We start from the raw sequence: 23,917 nt of genomic DNA on the forward strand, positions 1-23,917 counted from the left end.
CTACATTTATTACACCCTATAGCGGTATCACATTTATATTCATGTATTATTAGTATTTTACCTGAATCGGGGAACAACAAATAGCCTAAACAATGTCTGAATAGAATCAGTGACGCTTCTGAGCTTTATACAGTGGTGACTCCTCACCTGGGCGGTTCCCTGTAGGAATGTCCTCCTCACACTCCTCATCACCACTCACATAGGGCTCTTCCTTTATTGCTGTGGCCATAACATTGTTCAGATCTTTACCCTGAAGTTGTGAAATAAAAATTCTAAGTCAGCAACGATGGAAAGGGACACAAGGACTTCACAGCCTGTCTACACATCATAGGGAATATCTCCATCTACCTGATCATTCTGTGGAAGAAGAGGACTGGGACATCTCTCCGGTGTTGTCCTCTTACTGGATCTACCTGTAGGAAACACAGACAGGGACTGAATTCATTCTGTACATACAAATAATGGAAGTCCATGTGTATATAGTCATATCTGTTACCTGCTGATGTGAGGGGCTGGTGGTCCTCCATCATCACCTCCTTGTACAGATCCTTGTGTCCTTCTAAATACTCCCACTCCTCCATGGAGAAATAGACAGCGACATCCTGACACCTTATAGGAACCTGACAACACAATGATACAGTCATCACCCCGACCCCTCCAGTTACTGTATAATGTCTCAGCATTCCCAGCAGTGTCACCTCTCCAGTCAGCAGCTCCAGCATCTTGTTGGTGAGTTCTAGGATCTTCTGTCCATTGATCTCCTCCTGTATCAGGGGGTGAGGTGGAGGCCCCAGGAATGGACTCAGGGTTCCTCCATATCCTTCATACACAGGAGCCTGACAGCGCCCACTAGAGGTCTTCTTCACTAATGTGTAATCCTGGTTATGGGGAGACACATTAATAAATCTCACTACATACATGTCCAGAGTCCATCACCTCTCCAGTCATATCATCTGTTATTATTATAGATAAGAATGATGTAATGATGACATCATCAGAATCTCTCACCTCTCCAGTAAGCTGGTAGATGATCTCTAGGGTGAGATTTAATAGACTTTCCGCCATCTTGTTCCTGTCTCTTTCCATCCTTGATGGATCAATTAGGAATATTCTCTTATATAGAAGATACTGAGAGGATTCTATATTGTAGGAACCTGAATGGAGAGAAGATGAGACAATGTAATCACTACACGGAATCCCATGGAATAAATAGAAGAGTTGAGTCCCATTATTATCACCACCTCCTACTTCTGACGTCGGCAGCGTGTAGCTCAGGAAGGAAGTGACTTGTTGTGGGCCGGCTTGGTGGGTATATAAGGTGTGTGATAGGCTGAATAGAATCTCATTGTTTTCTTGGGTAAAGGGAACGATTTATCAGAGTTGCACAAGGGATGATTATTGGCTGTTGGGCCAAGGGTGACAGTATTTCTCCAACAGTGCAGGTTGTGAACTGTTCGTGCACTGCTTTGGTGAAAGTGTATTATGAGTGGAGAAATGGCACCATTGGGAATAACCAACATGGACACTGTGGAGAATCAAGCACCACTCGATGTGACAACAGGTTCATAGTAGAGATGAGAACCGATTCGTTATAAGCTGAAATTAACCTGAATATTACAAATTGTTAATAAAAACTGAATACTTTGCGGTTTGTGGAAGTAAAATAGCCTTTGTGACAAGCATTGCTCAGTGAACATAAAGACTCGTGTCTATGACGTGGGCTGGGGTTCTGGCATCATCTGACAGCCTCGCAGCCAATAATTAAAGATATGTGGAGACCTTAAAGTGCTGATGTCACAGACATAACATAAGATTTTAGCGGAGGAGGACAGGGACATTTTAGGATGTGTTCAAGCTGACAGAAACTTAGGTTATCATCATCATCACTGCTTTTTCCAAAGAAATTGCTCCATTAATCAAAGAAATCATAGGAGCGGGGGAGGGAGAATTTCTGCTCTGTGCTATGAGCCTGACTGCTGCAGATTGCACAGACACTGTACAGTTAACCCTTTCATTATCAATCACCTATATTTGGGGTCATTTTATGACTGAGAAGTTTTTTTTGGTAATAGATTGTGGACATTCATAGATCAGAAGAGTGTCTTACATTGTTTTTACTAAGTCAGTCTTGTTATAGAAAAATCTTTTGCTAAAGGTTTTTTATGGAAATAATTTTTCTTTTGTTAAATCCATACAGGGGACAAGTGCAGTTGTAGAGGCAAAAACAGGGACATGGCCTGTTCTAGTCTGAACTATCTCTGTTTCAAAGGGTCCATTCACACGGAGTAATTGCGCGCTCATTGTGGCACAATACACGTGTAAAGAATACCTGTGTGAAAATAAGACTTCCATTGACTTCAATGACATTTTTTACACGTGTAAAAAAAAAAAAATGCGTCAAAAAACGCGTCGGGTATGGGACTGTGTAAAATGAAGAGAAAATGAGGAGCGGGTCAGATCTATCAGTTATATTTCAGGAATTATAAACTATAGAAATTTGGTGTAAAATAAATGAGGAAATTCTCTCATACGATACTAAGGTTGCAGTGTTATCTGTATTATTTCCGGAGATATCACCGGTTGATAACACAGTAAGGATTAGGATATTTATAGGCAGCCGCTCTTTTATATGACATAAAAAGCAAATGTTTCATAATGGACAAGATATAAAAGTATGAATAAAAATTCAAAAACGGCAGCGCAGGCCTTCAAGATAAAGGTAAGAGATGCGTAGTGTTTATAAAGGCTATTCCTACGTGCTATTATTTTAAAATAATTTTTTTTAAATTATAGAATCCCTTTAAGTGTAGCATTCATTTATTTTCCAGAAATGAAAAGCTGATAGTGAAAGGAGAACATGGCAATTTAGCACTTTGGTACAAGAATCCTCCCTGAACATTAGTGACAAATACCAAAAACTGAGGTTCATAGAGAGACACTAAAATTGTAAAAGAGTTTCAGAGTATAAAATCTACCAATAGAACTGTTGTCTTATGGGAAGAAGTTTGGAACTCACTATGGCCGACTATAATAAAGCCAGTCTGCGAGATCAGGAGAGGAGTGGGGGTCGGGGATAGGTTTTGATCATGTGACCTCGGAGCAAGACCGGAACCCTTGGGTCCATGGTGAATGCAAATGAGTTCTCTCGCAGCAACGGGGGCGGGCCCAAGCGCTCAAACATCACTAGGGGGGGGGGGGTGCCCAATGCTGTGAGAGAACTCTCCAGCGCCGCCTCCATCTTCTTCAGGATACCTTTAAGGCAGAAGGAGTAGGAAAACAGTACCGTGTTCAACTCTCCGTATCATCTCAAATGATATGAGATTGCGGATACAATTCAGGGTTGAGTTAACAGAAGGGGAGCGACTCCTTGTGCAATTTTGTGTCATTTCAATGCACCACCTACGTGTTTTAACGTTTTGTGCACTAATTACTATGATTTATTTTCAATAAAAGTTAAGTTTTAGTCCTTACAAATCTTTTTCCAATTGTTTGTGACAATAGTAGTTACAAATCAATTTGCATCTTTTTGTATTTATTACCAAACAAAAGTTCCAGCATCATCACCTTGCCCAATGCAGATTTGAGATTCATCACTGAATATGACTTTCATCCACAATCCATGATTGTTTTTCCTTAGCCCATTGTAACCTTGTTTTTTTCTATTTAGGCGTTAGTGATGGCTTTCTTTTAGCTTTTGTGTATGTAAATCCCATTTTTGCACAGTCCTGATTATCACTCATGAAGTCAATGCCTCAGAGACTGCAAGCAGTTATAAAAGCCAGAGGTGGTGCAACAAAGTCCTAGTGATTAGAGATGAGCGAACCGTTCGAGCGAATAGATATCCCAATCGAATACAAGGCCGCAAATGCAGTAAAAATTTGTATCCCCTCCCACCTTTCCTGGCGCTTTTTCTGCACCAATAACTGTGCAGAGGAGGTGGGACAGGAACTACGACAACCTAGGCAGAATAGTGTCGGCCATCTTCGTCTCATTTTCGTTTTGGAGTGATAGGGAGAGCTTGGTCTCAGGGCAATACAGTGCATTTAGCTTTGGTTAGGCAGGAAATAACAGCTCTTTTCAGAGATAACATAAAATCAATATGCAAATCATGCAGCGTAGCAGCAGGGTACGTGGGCAAGAACGTGCATACCGAGCTGGATATCCACTCCACAGTCCAGGTACTGGAGAGGGGCTGCCAGCAGTGCCCTCGTCAGTAGAAGCAGGGGATGTGGGCAAGGACGTGGATATCCAGCTGGGTATCCAGTCCACGTACTGGAGAGAAGCTGCCAGCACCCAATTTACTCTTCCTCCTCCTCCTACAACCCCAGGTCCTACTCCTGAATGTGATATTTTTTTTTTTAATTAAAAATTTAAAATTTTCAATTTTTTAGGACTCCAGCCCAAGAGTCTGCAAAATAATATTTAGGGCTCAGCCCCAAGGGGCTGAAATTAAATTTTTTAGGGCTCCCCCCAAGGGCCTGAAATCTAATTTTTTAGGGGTCACCCTAAGGGCCAAAAAATAATATACTGCTGCTGCATGGCTCTAGTCACCCCAAGGGCCAAAAAATGAAACACTGCTGCTGCATGACTCTAGTCAGCCCAAGGGCCAAAAAATAATACACTACTGCTGCATGGCTCTAGTCACCCCAAGGGCCAAAAAAATGAAACACTGCTGCTGCATGGCTCTAGTCACCCCAAGGGCCCAAAACACTGCTTTTTAAAGGCTCTGCTCACGCCAAGGGCCAAAAACACTGCTGGCGCAAGGCTCTACTCACTCCAAGTGCCAAAAACACTGCTTTTTAAAGAGGACCTTTCACCATATCCGGGCATATGCAATGTTATATACTGCCAGAAAGCTGACAGTGCGCTGAATTCAGCGCACTGTCGGCTTTCCCGATCTGTGCCCGGTGTGAAGAGCTTACGGCCCGGTACCGTAGCGCTTTACAGTCAGAAGGGCGTTTCTGACCATTAGCCAGAGACGTCCTTCTGCCTCGCGGCGCCAATCGCGCTGTGCTGTGGAGCGGGGAGGAACGCCCCCTCCCTCTGCTCACACAGCTCGTCCGTAGACGAGTATTATCAGGAGAGGGAGGGGGCGTTCCTCCCGGCTCCACAGTACAGCGCGGTTGGCGCCGTGAGGCAGAAGGACGTCTCTGGCTAATGGTCAGAAACGCCCTTCTGACCATAGAAGAGCTACGGTACCGGGCCGTAAGCTCTTCACACCGGGCACAGATCGGGAAAGCCGACAGTGCGCTGAATTCAGCACACTGTCAGCTTTCTGGCAGTATATAACACTGCATGTGCCCGGATATGGTGAAAGGTCCTCTTTAAAGGCTCTACTCACTCCAAGGGCCAAAAGCACTGTATTTTAAAGGCTCTACTCACTCCAAGGGCCAAAAACACTGCTGGTGCAAGGCTCTACTCATGCCAAGGGCCAAAAAAACTGCTTTTTAAAGGCTCTACTCACGCTAAGGGTCAAAAGCACTGTATTTTAAAGGCTCTACTCACTCTAAGGGCCAAAAACGAAATCTCTGCTGTTTAAAGGCTCAACTCACCCAAAAAAACAACAAAACTCTGCTGATGCAAGGCTGAACTAAGTTAAAGGGCCTAAAACTCTGCAGGTAAAAGGCTGAAGTCACCTAAAGGGCCTCAATCTCTGCTGGTAGCTCAGCTTAAGGGCCTGTAACTTAATTTGGAAGGGCTCATGTTAAGGGCTAGAAAAGTGAATTTTGGAAGGTCTTACCACATCTCACACACACACATCCACAATGACAGCTCAGGGTGGGTACTGTTGGATTTCCCATTGCCTATTCCATCTGTGGTTGTCATGGGCAACAAGATTTAAAGAGGTGATTGTTAATGTTTTTGAGCTTAAATTTGGGTTTGTGTCCATCCATTTGGGGAGTAAAGAAGGTTTCCAGGTATTTTCCCACTTTGATAGAGGTTTTTTTGAATGTGGAAAGTGTGTAGTTGTTAGGCTGTGATAGTGGGGTAATACAGAGACTTTGGTGTGTTAGATGCCCCCAGACATGCTTCCCCTGCTGTCCCAGTTGCATTGCAGAGCTGTTGGCATCATTTGCTGAGGTGTTATAGTGGACTTGGTGACCCTCCTGAGTCAAATGGTGGGATCCCCTGAAACGAAGCATATTCCCCCATAGATTATAATGGGGTTCGATAGTCGTTCGAATAGTCAAATATTGAGCAGCTATTCGAAACGAATACCGAACATTGAATATTTTACTGTTCGCTCATCTCTACTAGTGATGTGTTAGAGTGTTATTTTAATTTTTTACTCAGAATTGAGAGTGATTCCATAATTTATTCCCTGCGTTTGTTCTGAAAATCTGAGTATTACTGTCAACTACAATTATGGTTTGGGGTATAACAGTCCATGGAGTCTCATCTTCCTCTTGTTTGGTGACAGCTGAACACATATTGGGCAGTGATCTACACAATGGCCTCTTCTTCTCCCAGTAGGATGTAGAGTTTCATCTTCTCGTCTGCAGATATGAAGTCTGGGATGTGGGCAGAGAGTCTTTGGTAGTAGACGGCCCTCATTGCTGAGTATTTGGTGCAGTGAAGGAAGCAGGAAGTGGGTCTCGTCTTCTGGTCACAGTCCTGGCACAGTCTGTTCTCCCACAGGGCCACAATAAAGCCTATAGTTTGTGGGGGCCACAAGGAGGACATTATAGTGTGTGGGGGCCACAGGGAGGACATTATAGCGTGAAGGGGCCACATGGAGGACATTGTAGTGTGTGGGGGCCAAGAGGAGGACATTATAGTGTGTGGGGGCCACAGGGAGGGTGACTGAATGTATGAGAAGGACTGAGAGCGATCACTTACCTCCTTAGGTATAGCAGCCGTCTGCTCACAGGATCTGTTATGATGCCATAGCTGTGGGAGGAGTCAAGGAGTCACATGATCAGGTCCTGCTGTTATAGCTTCATCTGTGCAGAAGACCCCAAAAACTATTAACCCCCCCACCCAAAGACCTTTAAGCCCCCACCCACTCTACGCCGACCCATACCCACATGTCCCAAACAAGCACGACGAGTCCCAAAGGTCGCACGTACCCCCAAACCACACGACCACTGCCACCCCCTTCTCCCACCCCCAACCATTCTTTGCTTTGGCAATACCAAATGTTTCCTTCGGTTATGCTAATAAAGCCCCTTTGTATCTTTTATACTAAATCCTAGCGAGCCAAAGGACCTGTGATGATGTCACATGTGTGGGAGGAGTCACAGAATCACAAGACCAGATAGCAGAAATATCTGTGTGTGTGAGACGTGTATGTAGCAGAGCTGTCTGCGTGTGACATGTATGTAGTGGAGCTGTCTGCATGTGATGTGTATGTAGCGGAGCCGTGTGTGATGTGTATGTAGTGGAGCTGTCTGTGTGTGACGTGTGTATGTAGCAAAGATGTCTTTGTGTGATATGTATGTAGTGGAGCTGTCTGTGTGTGACGTGTATGTAGCGGAGCCGTGTGTGTGTGTGACGTGTATGTAGCGGGACCGTCTATGTGTGACATTTATGTAGTGGAGCCGTCTGTGTGTGACGTGTATGTAGCAAAGCTGTCTGTGTGCGACGTGTATGTAGTGGGGGCTGTCTGCATGTGAAATGTATGTAGTATAACTGTCTGTTGTGATGTGTATGTAGCAGAGCCGTCTGCGTGTGATGTGTATGTAGCGGAGCTTTCTGTGTGTGATGTGTATGTAGTACAGCTGTCTGCGTGTGAAATGTATGTAGTAGAGCTGTCTGTTGTGATGTGTATTTAGCAGAGCCGTGTGCGTGTGACGTGTATGTAGCAGAGCTGTCTGTGTGTGATGTGTATGTAGCGGAGCTGTCTGTGTGTGATGTGTATGTAGAGGAGTTGTCTGTGTGTAATGTGTATGTAGTAGAGCTGTCTGTGTGTGACGTGTATGTAGTACAGCTGTCTGCGTGTGACGTGTATGTAACGAAGCTGTCTGTGTGTGACATGTTTGTAGCAGAGCTGTCTGTGTGTGACGTGTATGTAGTACAGCTGTCTGTATGTGACGTGTATGTAGAGGAGCTGTCTGTGTGTGATGTGTATGTAGAGGAGTTGTCTGTGTGTGACGTGTATGTAGTAGAGCTGTCTGTGTGTGACGTGTATGTAGTAGAGCTGTCTGTGTGTGACGTGTATGTAGTACAGCTGTCTGTATGTGACGTGTATGTAGAGGAGCTGTCTGTGTGTGATGTGTATGTAGAGGAGTTGTCTGTGTGTGACGTGTATGTAGTAGAGCTGTCTGTGTGTGACGTGTATGTAGAGGAGCTGTCTGTGTGTGATGTGTATGTAGCGGAGCTGTCTGTGTGTAATGTGTATGTAGAGAAGTTGTGTGTGATGTGTGTATGTAGTAGATCTGTCTGTGTGTTATGTGTGTATGGTGGTGTGGAACTAGCACCTGGACTTGTTGCGTTTCAGGACTGTGGCTGCTGCCGCTCAAAGTATTAACTTAGTGGTCGGTGATATCCGTATATTTTCCATGTCCATAATTTGTGCTCCATGCATCTTTATGACTGACAAATCCAAAGAAAGGCCCTGGTTCTCTGAGACGTGGCCTTATAAAGCAGGGACACCTTTCCTAGAGAAATAATGGCGGTTAGGTATTCTCCATCAAGGTTGAGCACAAGCCATCAGTTGGCAAAACACAATGGAATCCACTAAGTGTTCCGGCAGTGACTGCATTGCCAGCAGCTTGGCAGGTGCGAGATAAGTTGCACAATTGCCGCATGACTGGGATATTGCTGTGTCCTAGTCACACATAGACCTAGTCACTCTTCTGGATGACTGATGTGGAAGAGGAGGAGGAGGAGAAACAGCTGGTGATGATGGTAATGACGACGACCATGTGCAAGGTGTAGATGTTTCCTGCCTACAAGGAAGGTCCCAGGGAGTCTTGCTCACTTCCCCCGCCACTGTCACATCTATTTTTCCATATAAGAGAGTGATGCCTTTTCATGCGAGTACAGACCTCATTCCTAGATTTGTATCTGCACAGCCATAGCGAAGTTACTACTGGCAGATCGTTCATTGTTTGGCAATGTACAAAACAATTCCCAGACGGGAAGAAGCAGAAACATGTCTGTCACTACTATCACCAGGGCCACCTCCCCCACCTTTCTAGGTCTTCTCCAGGCAGGTTGGACCTGCACCGTGGCTGGAATCACCACCGCCACCATACTCTATAATTGATGTGACCCTGATCTGGTTGCCAGGTCCTATCCGTAAGAGAATCATCATCATCATGATCTTCTCCGCTCTACTGCATACACGTCACACACAGACGGCTCTACAACATACACGTCACATACAGACGGCTCTGCTACATACACGTCACACACAGACGGCTCTACTGCATACACGTCACACACAGACGGCTGTACTACATACACGTCACATACAGACGGCTCTGCTACAAACACGTCACACGCAGACAGCTCTACTACATACACGTCACATACAGACGGCTCTGCTACATACACGTCACACGCAGACAGCTCTACTACATACACATCACACACAGACGGCTCTGCTACATACACATCACACACAGACGGCTCTACTGCATACACGTCACACACAGAAGGCTCTACTACATACACGTCACATACAGACGGCTCTGCTACATACACGTCACACGTAGACAGCTCTACTACATACACGTCACATACAGACGGCTCTGCTACATACACGTCACACGCAGACAGCTCTACTTCATACACATCACACACAGATGGCTCTGCTACATACACGTCACACACAAACAGCTCTGCTACATACACATCACACACAGACAGCTCTACTACATACACGTCACACGCAGACAGCTCTACTACATACACATCACACACAGATAGCCCTACTACATACACGTTACACTCAGACGGCTCTGCTACATACACGTCACACGCTGACAGCTCTACTACATACACATCACACACAGACAGCTCTGCTACATACACATCACAAACAAACAGCTCTGCTACATACACGTCACACACAGCTCTGCTACATACACGTCACACACAGATGGCTCTGCTACATACACGTCACACACAAACAGCTCTGCTACATACACATCACACACAGACAGCTCTACTACATACACGTCACACGCAGACAGCTCTACTACATACACATCACACACAGACAGCCCTACTACATACACGTTACACTCAGACGGCTCTGCTACATACACGTCACACGCTGACAGCTCTACTACATACACATCACACACAGACGGCTCTGCTATATACACCTCACATGCAGACAGCTCTGCTACATACACCTCACACACAGACAGCTCTGCTACATACACATCACACACAGACGGCTCTGCTACATACACATCACACGCAGACGGCTCTGCTACATACACGTCACATGCAGACGGCTCTGCTACATACACCTCACACACAGACAGCTCTGCTACATACACCTCACACACAGACAGCTCTGCTACTTACATGTCACACACAGCTCTGCTACATACACGTCACACACAGACAGCTCTACTACATACACGTCACACACAGACAGCTCTGCTACATACACGTCACATACAGACGTTTCTGCTACATACAAGTCACACGTAGACAGCTCTACTATATACACGTCACACGCAGACAGCTCTGCTACATACACGTCACACACACACGGTTCTGCTACATACAAGTCACACGCAGACAGCTCTACTACATACACGTCACACGCAGACAGCTCTACTACATCACGTCACACACAGATGGCTCTGCTACATACACGTCACACGCAGACGGCTCTGCTACATACATGTCACATGCAGACAGCTCTGCTACATACACCTCACACACAGACAGCTCTACTACATACACGTCACACACAGACAGCTCTGCTACATACACGTCACACACAGACAGCTCTGCTACATACACGTCACACGCAGACAGCTCTGCTACATACACCTCACACACAGACAGCTCTGCTACATACATGTCACACGCAGACGGCTCTGCTACATACACGTCACATGCAGACAGCTCTGCTACATACACCTCACACACAGACAGCTCTGCTACATACACGTCACACGCAGACAGCTCTAATACATACACATCACACACAGATGTCTCTAATACATACACGTTACACACAGACCGCCCTACTACATACACGTCACACAAAGACAGCTCTGCTACATACACCTCACACACAGACAGCTCTGCTACATACACGTCACACACAGACAACTCTGCTACATACACGTCACACAGACAGCTGTGCTATATACACATCACACGCAGACAGCTCTAATACATACACGTCACACGCAGACAGCTCTACTACATACACATCACACACAGATGGCTCTAATACATACACGTTACACGCAGACAGCTCTACTACATACACGTCACACACAGACGGCTCTGCTACATACACGTCAAATGCAGACGGCTCTACTGCATACACCTCACACGCAGACGGCTCTGCTACATACATGTCACATGCAGACAGCTCTGCTACATACACCTCACACACAGACAGCTCTACTACATACACGTCACACACAGACAGCTCTGCTACATACACGTCACACACAGACAGCTCTGCTACAAACACGTCACACGCAGACAGCTCTGCTACATACACCTCACACACAGACAGCTCTGCTACATACATGTCACACGCAGACGGCTCTGCTACATACACGTCACATGCAGACAGCTCTGCTACATACACCTCACACACAGACAGCTCTGCTACATACACGTCACACGCAGACAGCTCTAATACATACACATCACACACAGATGTCTCTAATACATACACGTTACACACAGACCGCCCTACTACATACACGTCACACAAAGACAGCTCTGCTACATACACCTCACACACAGACAGCTCTGCTACATACACGTCACACACAGACAACTCTGCTACATACACGTCACACAGACAGCTGTGCTATATACACATCACACGCAGACAGCTCTAATACATACACGTCACACGCAGACAGCTCTACTACATACACATCACACACAGATGGCTCTAATACATACACGTTACACGCAGACAGCTCTACTACATACACGTCACACACAGACGGCTCTGCTACATACACGTCAAATGCAGACGGCTCTACTGCATACACCTCACACACAGACAGCTCTGCTACATACACGTCACACACAGAGAGCTCTGCTACATACACGTCACACGCAGACAGCTCTAATACATACACATCACACACAGATGTCTCTAATATATACACGTTACACACAGACCGCCCTACTACATACACGTCACACAAAGACAGCTCTGCTACATACACCTCACACACAGACAGCTCTGCTACATACACGTCACACACAGACAACTCTGCTACATACACGTCACACAGACAGCTGTGCTATATACACATCACACGCAGACAGCTCTAATACATACACGTCACACGCAGACAGCTCTACTACATACACATCACACACAGATGGCTCTAATACATACACGTTACACGCAGACAGCTCTACTACATACACGTCACACACAGACGGCTCTGCTACATACACGTCAAATGCAGACGGCTCTACTGCATACACCTCACACACAGACAGCTCTGCTACATACACGTCACACACAGAGAGCTCTGCTACATACACGTCACACGCAGACAGCTCTAATACATACACGTCACACGCAGACAGCTCTACTACATACACATCACATGCAGACAGCTCTGCTACATACACCTCACACACAGACAGCTCTGCTACATACACGTCATACACAGACGGCTCTGCTACATACACGTCACACGCAGACGGCTCTGCTACATACACGTCACATGCAGACGGCTCTGCTACATACACATCACACACAGACGGCTCTGCTACATACACATCACACACAGACGGCTCTACTGCATACACGTCACACACAGAAGGCTCTACTACATACACGTCACATACAGACGGCTCTGCTACATACACGTCACACGTAGACAGCTCTACTACATACACGTCACATACAGACGGCTCTGCTACATACACGTCACACGCAGACAGCTCTACTACATACACATCACACACAGATGGCTCTGCTACATACACGTCACACACAAACAGCTCTGCTACATACACATCACACACAGACAGCTCTACTACATACACGTCACACGCAGACAGCTCTACTACATACACATCACACACAGATAGCCCTACTACATACACGTTACACTCAGACGGCTCTGCTACATACACGTCACACGCTGACAGCTCTACTACATACACATCACACACAGACAGCTCTGCTACATACACATCACAAACAAACAGCTCTGCTACATACACGTCACACACAGCTCTGCTACATACACGTCACACACAGATGGCTCTGCTACATACACGTCACACACAAACAGCTCTGCTACATACACATCACACACAGACAGCTCTACTACATACACGTCACACGCAGACAGCTCTACTACATACACATCACACACAGACAGCCCTACTACATACACGTTACACTCAGACGGCTCTGCTACATACACATCACACGCTGACAGCTCTACTACATACACATCACACACAGACGGCTCTGCTATATACACCTCACATGCAGACTGCTCTGCTACATACACCTCACACACAGACAGCTCTGCTACATACACATCACACACAGACGGCTCTGCTACATACACGTCACACGCAGACGGCTCTGCTACATACACGTCACATGCAGACGGCTCTGCTACATACACCTCACACACAGACAGCTCTGCTACATACACCTCACACACAGACAGCTCTGCTACTTACATGTCACACACAGCTCTGCTACATACACGTCACACACAGACAGCTCTACTACATACACGTCACACACAGACAGCTCTGCTACATACACGTCACATACAGACGTTTCTGCTACATACAAGTCACACGTAGACAGCTCTACTATATACACGTCACACGCAGACAGCTCTGCTACATACACGTCACACACACACGGTTCTGCTACATACAAGTCACACGCAGACAGCTCTACTACATACACGTCACACGCAGACAGCTCTACTACATCACGTCACACACAGATGGCTCTGCTACATACACGTCACACGCAGACGGCTCTGCTACATACACGTCACACGCAGACAGCTCTGCTACATACACCTCACACACAGACAGCTCTACTACATACACGTCACACACAGACAGCTCTGCTACATACACGTCACACACAGACAGCTCTGCTACATACACGTCACACGCAGACAGCTCTGCTACATACACCTCACACACAGACAGCTCTGCTACATACATGTCACACGCAGACGGCTCTGCTACATACACGTCACATGCAGACAGCTCTGCTACATACACCTCACACACAGACAGCTCTGCTACATACACGTCACACGCAGACAGCTCTAATACATACACATCACACACAGATGTCTCTAATACATACACGTTACACACAGACCGCCCTACTACATACACGTCACACAAAGACAGCTCTGCTACATACACCTCACACACAGACAGCTCTGCTACATACACGTCACACACAGACAACTCTGCTACATACACGTCACACAGACAGCTGTGCTATATACACATCACACGCAGACAGCTCTAATACATACACGTCACACGCAGACAGCTCTACTACATACACATCACACACAGATGGCTCTAATACATACACGTTACACGCAGACAGCTCTACTACATACACGTCACACACAGACGGCTCTGCTACATACACGTCAAATGCAGACGGCTCTACTGCATACACCTCACACACAGACAGCTCTGCTACATACACGTCACACACAGAGAGCTCTGCTACATACACGTCACACGCAGACAGCTCTAATACATACACATCACACACAGATGTCTCTAATACATACACGTTACACACAGACCGCCCTACTACATACACGTCACACAAAGACAGCTCTGCTACATACACCTCACACACAGACAGCTCTGCTACATACACGTCACACACAGACAACTCTGCTACATACACGTCACACAGACAGCTGTGCTATATACACATCACACGCAGACAGCTCTAATACATACACGTCACACGCAGACAGCTCTACTACATACACATCACACACAGATGGCTCTAATACATACACGTTACACGCAGACAGCTCTACTACATACACGTCACACACAGACGGCTCTGCTACATACACGTCAAATGCAGACGGCTCTACTGCATACACCTCACACACAGACAGCTCTGCTACATACACGTCACACACAGAGAGCTCTGCTACATACACGTCACACGCAGACAGCTTTACTACATACACATCACATGCAGACAGCTCTGCTACATACACCTCACACACAGACAGCTCTGCTACATACACCTCACACACAGACAGCTCTGCTACATACACGTCATACACAGACGGCTCTGCTACATACACGTCACACGCAGACGGCTCTGCTACATACACGTCACATGCAGACGGCTCTGCTACATACACCTCACACACAGACAGTTCTGCTACTTACACGTCACACACAGCTCTGCTACATACACGTCACACACAGACAGCTCTACTACATACACGTCACACACAGACAGCTCTGCTACATACACGTCACATACAGACGTTTCTGCTACATACAAGTCACACGTAGACAGCTCTACTATATACACGTCACACGCAGACAGCTCTGCTACATACACGTCACACACACACGGTTCTGCTACATACAAGTCACACGCAGACAGCTCTACTACATACACGTCACACGCAGACAGCTCTACTACATCACGTCACACACAGATGGCTCTGCTACATACACGTCACACGCAGACGGCTCTGCTACATACATGTCACATGCAGACAGCTCTGCTACATACACCTCACACACAGACAGCTCTACTACATACACGTCACACACAGACAGCTCTGCTACATACACGTCACACACAGACAGCTCTGCTACATACACGTCACACGCAGACAGCTCTGCTACATACACCTCACACACAGACAGCTCTGCTACATACACCTCACACACAGACAGCTCTGCTACATACACCTCACACGCAGACAGCTCTAATACATACACGTCACATGCAGACAGCTCTACTACATACACATCACACACAGATGGCTCTAATACATACACGTTACACGCAGACAGCTCTACTACATACACGTCACACACAGACGGCTCTGCTACATACATGTCACACACAGACAGCTCTGCTACATACACGTCAAATGCAGACAGCTCTGCTACATACACATCACATGCAGACGGCTCTACTGCATACACCTCACACACAGACAGCTCTGCTACATACACGTCACACACAGACAGCTCTGCTACATACACGTCACATGCAGACGGCTCTGCTACATACACCTCACACACAGACAGTTCTGCTACTTACACGTCACACACAGCTCTGCTACATACACGTCACACACAGACAGCTCTACTACATACACGTCACACACAGACAGCTCTGCTACATACACGTCACATACAGACGTTTCTGCTACATACAAGTCACACGTAGACAGCTCTACTATATACACGTCACACGCAGACAGCTCTGCTACATACACGTCACACACACACGGTTCTGCTACATACAAGTCACACGCAGACAGCTCTACTACATACACGTCACACGCAGACAGCTCTACTACATCACGTCACACACAGATGGCTCTGCTACATACACGTCACACGCAGACGGCTCTGCTACATACATGTCACATGCAGACATCTCTGCTACATACACCTCACACACAGACAGCTCTACTACATACACGTCACACACAGACAGCTCTGCTACATACACGTCACACACAGACAGCTCTGCTACATACACGTCACACGCAGACAGCTCTGCTACATACACCTCACACACAGACAGCTCTGCTACATACACCTCACACACAGACAGCTCTGCTACATACACCTCACACGCAGACAGCTCTAATACATACACGTCACATGCAGACAGCTCTACTACATACACATCACACACAGATGGCTCTAATACATACACGTTACACGCAGACAGCTCTACTACATACACGTCACACACAGACGGCTCTGCTACATACATGTCACACACAGACAGCTCTGCTACATACACGTCAAATGCAGACAGCTCTGCTACATACACATCACATGCAGACGGCTCTACTGCATACACCTCACACACAGACAGCTCTGCTACATACACGTCACACACAGACAGCTCTGCTACATACACGTCACACGCAGACAGCTCTAATACATACACGTCACACGCAGACAGCTCTACTACATACATATCACACACAGATGGCTCTAATACATACACGTTACACGCAGACAGCTCTACTACATACACGTCACACACAGACGGCTCTGCTACATACATGTCACACACAGACAGCTCTGCTACATACACATCAAATGCAGACAGCTCTGCTACATACACGTCACATGCAGACGGCTCTATTGCATACACCTCACACACAGACAGCTCTGCTACATACACGTCACACACAGACAGCTCTGCTACATACACGTCACACGCAGACAGCTCTAATACATACACGTCACACGCAGACAGCTCTACTACATACACATCACACACAGACAGCTCTGCTACATACACGTCACATGCAGACAGCTCTGCTACATACACGTCACATGCAAACGGCATGTTAGATGTTAGATACTCAGAGCACACTCCTGTCAGCTTCTCAGCATGGAATGACGGAGGAGGAGGAGGATGCAGTGGAAGATGATGTCAGTGTCAAACAGGAGGCTAGCGGGGAAGTTTAGTGCGCCCCATTGCTTCAGTGCAGATGGAGCGAAGGGGAGGAGGAAGAGGAGGAAATGGAGAGTGACCCTTCCAGTGGGGGCAGCAAAGTCATGCCGAGTAACACTCTGGCACACATGGCTGACTTCATGTTGGGCTGCTTTTCCAGTGACAAACGCATTGTACACATCATGGAGAGCAACCAATACTGGATTTTTGCACTCCTCAACCCCCGGTATAAAAATAACATCTCGTCTTTCATTCTGGTAGAGGGGAGGGCCAATCGCATTAATGATTGCCACAAGCAACTGGTGCAGAATATGATGGAAATGTTTCCAACAAGTCTCGCTGGCAGCAGAGAGGAGATTTCCTCCAAGAGGCTAAAAACTGCTATCTGGTCCACACCCACCAGGGGAACAGTCTCCAAGGTCTGGGACACGTTAATGGCACCCCCTCGCCAACCTACCGCCACTGAGGGGCCTAGTGTCACCAGGAGGGACAAGTATAAGTGCATGTTGTATTGAGTACTTAGCCAACCACAGCCCTGTCCTCTAAGATCCCTCTGCGCCCTACACATATTGGATGTCGAAGTTGGCCCTATGGCTGGAACTGGCGTTTTACACCTTGGAGGTGCTGTCCTGCCCTGCCACCAGCGTTCTATCTGAAAGGGTCTTCAGCGCAGCTGGTGGCATCATCACCGGTAAGCACAGCCATCTGTTAGCTGACAGTGCTGACCGGCTGACGCTGATCAAAATGAACAACCACTGGATTGACACAGGATTTGCATCTCCACCAGTGTCAAGCACCCCAACATGAAGTTCCATGTGTGTGCTCCTGCTCACCAGTTCATCCTCCTCCTACTCCACCATCACCGTTGAAAAACGACATTTAAAGAGCATAACATTATGCTCCTACAATCCTCCAAGAGCCTAATACTCTGCTACTCCAAGGCTCAATTCAACTCAAGGGCCTAAAAGTCTGCTCCTACAAGGCTGAACTCACCTCAAGGGCCTATAACTCTCTTGGTACTAGCACAAAAAGAAAAAACAAATTCAAGGGAGACCGCGCTTCCTTTGTATCTTTAGTGAACCGAATCCAATATGTGATATAAGGCAAAAAAGAGAGCTATTTGCTCAATATTGTATATTGCGAGCAGTTTTGGCAGCGTAAACACTTATATGACTCATGGTCAACAAAACATACCAGGGTATTGGTAAACCAATATAGGTAAGTGAACGCGCTCACTCGAGTATTAATATAAAAGGTAAATATTTTATTCATAAAAGGATGACGCGTTTCAGGGTTTTTGAAGTATAACAATACAAGCTACCCCTTCATCAGATTTCTATTGTTACGGCTGGCATGCTGTTCCAGCCGTAACAACAGAGATCTGATGAAGGGGTAGCTTGTATTGTTATACTTCAAAAACCCCGAAACGCGTCATCCTTTTATGAATAAAATATTTACCTTTTATATTAATACTCGAGTGAGCGCGTTCACTTACCTATATTGGTTTACCAATACCCTGGTATCTCTTGGTACTAGGCTCAACTCATTTTAAGAGCCTAAAACTCTGCTCTTACAAGGCTCTACTCACCTCAAGGGCCTAAAACTCTGCTGGTACAAGGCTAAATTAATTTTAAGAGCCTAAAACTCTGCTCCTACAAGGCTCTACTCACCTCAAGGGCCTAAAACTCTGCTGGTACAAGGCTCTACTCATCTCAAGGGCCTAAAACTCTGCTAGTACAAGGCTAAATTAATTTTAAGAGCCTAAAACTCTGCTCCTACAAGGCTCTACTCACCTCAAGGGCTTAAAACTCTGCTAGTACAAGGTTAAACTCATTTTATGAGCCTAAAGCTCTGCTGGTTCAAGGCTCAATTCACCTCAAGGGTCTACAACCCTGCTGGTGCAAGTCTCATCTCACCTCAAGGGCCTAAAACTCTGCTGGTACAAGGATCAACTCATTATAAGAGCCTAAAACTCTGCTCCTACAAGGCTCACCTCAAGGGCCTAAAACTCTGCTGGTACAAGTCTCAACTCACCTTAAGAGCCTAAAACACTGCTGGTACAAGGCTTAACTCATCTCAAGGGCCTACAACTCACAAGTCTCAACTCATTATAAGAGCCTAAAACTCTGCTCCTACAAGGCTCAATTCACCTCAAGGGCCTTAAACTCTGCTGTTTCAAGGCTCAATTCACCTCATGGGCCTACAACTCTGCTGGTGCAAGTCTCAACTCACCTCAAGGGCCTAAAACTCTGCTGGTACAAGGCTCAACTCACCTCAAGGGCCTAAAGCTCTGCTGGTACAAGGCTCAACTCACCTTAAGAGCCTAAAACTCTGCTGGTACAAGGCTCAACTCTCCTTAAGAGATTACAACTCTGCTGCTACAAGGCTCAACTCATCTCAAGGGCCTACAACTCACAAATCTCAACTCATTTTAAGAGCCTAAAACTCTGCTGGTACAAGGCTCAACTCACCTCAAGGGCCTAAAATTCTGCTGGTACAAGACTCAAATCATCTCAAGGGCCTAAAACTCTGCTAGTAAAAGACTGAAATCATGTAAAGGGCCTAAAACTCTGCTCCTACAAGCTCAACTCAAGGGCCAGAAAAGTAATTTTTGGGGGTCTCACCACATCACACACACAATGACAGTCAAGGGTGGGTTCTGTTTGATTTGCCCCTTGCCTATACCATCTGTGGTTGTCCTGGGCAATGTGATTTAAAGAGGTGCATGCTAATGTTTCTTTAGCTTAAAATTTGTCTTTCTGTCCATACTAATGTAGAGGAAAGAAGGTTGCCAAGTATTTTTCCACTTTCCATAGGAGGTTATATTGAGTTTGGAAAGTGTCTAGTTGATACAGGAAAACTTGAAATAGAAAGCGAAGTCCAGCAAGTCAGCCAGGAACGCCTTCAATTATTATGGGAAATACCATCTCTGTCTAATCATCCTGATTATGATTTTTTAATGCATTAATTCAATAAAGAGGCATTTTAATGAAAAGGATTTGCTGTCAAGTTTTCCTGTGTGGACACATTTCATGGCCGGTGGAATCTCTGATGTCCATGCGATTGATCCTACCTCAAGGGATGTGAGTTTTTTCTAAATTCTTCTCAAATTGTAATTTTTTCAAACTGTGTTGGTGCGTTGCGTTTCCCTTCCCTTTTCCCCTTTTTTCAGTTTTTTGTGTCTAGTTGATAGGCTGTGATAGTGGCGTAATACTGTGATTTGGGAGTGTTAGATGCCCCCAGGCATGCTTCCCCTGCTGTCCTAGTTGCATTCCAGAGGTGTTGGCTTCATTTCCTTAGGTGTCATTGTGGACTTGGTGACTCTCCTTAGGCGAATATTGGTTTCCCCTGAAACGAACATTTTTTCCCCATAGACTATACTACGGCCCATGCCGGCTGGCTTCTTATACCAAGCGCCAGCCATACACGCCTCTGTCACTACTGGCACTCAGTTAACCCTTTGCTCACATACACCGTTGTACTACGGCGCATGCCGGCGACTTCGCTATGGCAGCCGCCCGGCCGCCATAGCCCTCCTGTTGCCTAATTTGCCATTCACTTGGCAAGCCACCGTCATGTCCACGGTTGCTGCCCACAGCAATCGTGGACATAACCCTTTCGCCACCGTCATGTCCCCAATTGCTGGCCACAGCAATCGTGGACATGGCCCTTTCGGCACAGTCATGTCCCCGATTACTGCCCACAGCAATCGTGGACATTACCCAGTCCTAACACATACCTCTACGGCGCCTCCAGTCTGTCCCCCACTGCGCATCCCTCTCCTCCTCTTCATGTAGGACACCTACACTCTGCTACCCTGCCGGCTTCTGGTTGCTATAGCAGCCGGCAGGTCTCACACGCCTCCGTCAGCTCACTCTTCTCAGCCTTCTGCACGCTACGCCACCTAGCCTGCAATACCACTGCTGCTATTATGCAATGCATTACTATTGCAATGCATTGCATTAGTCATCACACTCCCTGCTACCCCTCGGGGGTCTACCAAAAAAGTACAACTAAAAAAAATAAAATATAAAAAAAAACAACAAAAAAACACCCCCCTTTCTCCAGAACACATTAAAAAGTACTTTCACTTTTTTTTAACACTATAACACACCCTTTTTTCCCCCACATTGGGGGGGAAAATAAAGGTGCATGTTATAGTCCGAATGTGGCCGCCACTACAGACCCCGCATCTGCTGTAATAGAAAGGCGGATGCTGGGGAGGGTTAGATGGCGGCACAGGTTCCCGGGGCGTGCGACATGGCTATGCTCCAGGCCTGCAGGAAGCCAGAAGCGGCAGGAGTGATGCTGTTATTCCGCTCCTCCGCCCCCTCCCCCTCCATCGCACGCCCCGGTACCTGTGCCGCCATCTAACCCTCCCCGCCAGCCACGTTTCTATTACAGCGGATGCCGGGTCTGAATTGCCGGCCCCTTCGCCCCAAAGTGTAAACTGCCCATGCCCCACTGGTACCATACCTGTAAAGTTGCAGGTCAGCTCCTACGTGGCGATATCGCAGGAGCCGACCTGTTCTGGTGACAGCCAGCAGCCTACTGAAGGCTCCCAGACCTGTCACTGCTATATTAACATTGCGGCTGGTCCATGGCCATCTGTAATAGTAATATACTGAATGTCCCATAGACAGCAATACAGTTGTATTGCCGTCTATGGGACTTGCAATCAAATGACTGCCCCACTTCTACTATCACCGCAGACGAAGTCACGGGTACCAGCTAGTAAATGTATATATGCTATTATATATATGTGTGAGTATATATGAATGTTTATCTATGAGTGTGTAGGTATATACTGTGTAAGCAGACATTTTCTTGTGGTCACGGGCATGCGCAGTAGGCTCTGCCCGAGGCCTACAAGTTTCACCGCCTGCGCTGGCAGAAGACGCGTGAAGAGAACGTTCCTGAAGAAGATGGAGGCGTCGCTGGAGAGTTCTCTCGCTACATTGGGGCTATTTGAGCGCTGGGGCCTGCCCCCAGTGATGCGAGAGAACTCATTTGCATCCCGGCAAAAACTGGGATTTCTACAGAACGGCGGCGCGGAGAAGACATCTAAAGGTAGGAGAAGAGTAGCCTTTCTTAAGGCTATTCCGACGTGTTAGTCACAAAAAATTCCATCTGAATGATAGGATTCGTTTAAAGGATTTATCCGTCTTTCTAATATTGTCCTTAGGATAGGACATCAATATGTAGCACCCCTTCAGACCTCACTCTATAGGAAGGGTGTGTGGATCTTTAAATTCGCTATGGCGCAGTGCCTCCACCCAAATCTTTCTCGGAGCTCTGTAGGAAGGCAGGAGGGTTGTCCTCTTCTGCCAGAGGTTGACTCAGGAAACTCCTGCCTAAGCTCAGTACACACTCACACAAATAAGGGTACAACATCCGGGGAATATTTATTGGGATAGAAGTAAATAGGAATATGCTCAGGAAAACAAATTGTAAAAAGTAGAAAGGTAAGATAGCATATAACATAACATATAAACAATCCAGCGGTTGCTCCTTTGTAACCATGGGCTATAAATGCATGACAAGCCTGGCAGATATACCGTATTTTTCGGACTATAAGACGCACTTTTTTTCCCCAAACTTTTTGGGGAAAAGAAGGGTGCGTCTTATAGTCTGAAGGTGGCGCCTGGCACCCGCTGTAATAGAGAGGCGGAAGCCGGCAAATGATAGACGCCATTACAGGTGCCGGGGCCTGAGATATCGCTGCGCTCCTCTGCCCTGCATGAAGCCAGCAGCGGGAGTGATGCTATTCCCCCTCCGCTGGCTTCAGGAAGGGCAGAGGATCGTAGCGATGTCTCAGGCCCGGCGTCTATCCCTCCCCGGCATCCGCCTCTCTAGTACAGCGGATGCCGGGTCAGTATCCGTGGCCCCTTCTCCCCCGGGGCCGGTCCCCACTGGCCCCGTACCTGTAAAGATGCAGGCCGGCTCCTGCACGGCGATATCGCAGGAGCCGACCTGTTCGGGTGACAGCCGGGAGCCTAATGAGGCTCCCCGGCCTGTCACGGCTATATTAGTATTGCGGCTGGTCTCTATGACCAGCCGTAATACTAATAGACAGAA

The 23,917-nt window shown here is 46.9% G+C and overlaps 3 protein-coding genes and 1 pseudogene across 3 annotated transcripts in view; 1 reads left to right on the top strand and 3 right to left on the bottom strand.

The window, feature by feature from the left end:
* The window catches only part of LOC142189633 (uncharacterized), a 637,493-nt pseudogene that overhangs the window by 498,331 nt on the left and 115,245 nt on the right, over window positions 1–23,917 (bottom strand).
* LOC142190250 (uncharacterized) overlaps window positions 1–23,917 on the top strand; it is a 185,421-nt gene that overhangs the window by 149,652 nt on the left and 11,852 nt on the right. The window lies entirely within an intron of this gene.
* LOC142189871 (uncharacterized) overlaps window positions 1–23,917 on the bottom strand; it is a 70,807-nt gene that overhangs the window by 7,849 nt on the left and 39,041 nt on the right. The gene's annotated exons all lie outside the window — the stretch shown is intronic.
* On the bottom strand, window positions 246–6,886 carry LOC142188545 (gastrula zinc finger protein XlCGF66.1-like). Its single transcript, XM_075261849.1, has 4 exons — window positions 6,841–6,886; window positions 1,009–1,154; window positions 497–878; window positions 246–250 (listed from the first exon to the last, which is right to left on the bottom strand). The coding sequence occupies exons 2-4, from the start codon at window positions 1,084–1,086 to the stop codon at window positions 246–248; spliced, it is 465 nt and encodes a 154-aa protein (XP_075117950.1). The 5' UTR covers window positions 1,087–1,154; window positions 6,841–6,886.

This window comes from Leptodactylus fuscus, chromosome 1, assembly GCF_031893055.1.
Source record: "Leptodactylus fuscus isolate aLepFus1 chromosome 1, aLepFus1.hap2, whole genome shotgun sequence".
Classification (NCBI taxonomy): Eukaryota; Metazoa; Chordata; class Amphibia; order Anura; family Leptodactylidae; genus Leptodactylus; species Leptodactylus fuscus.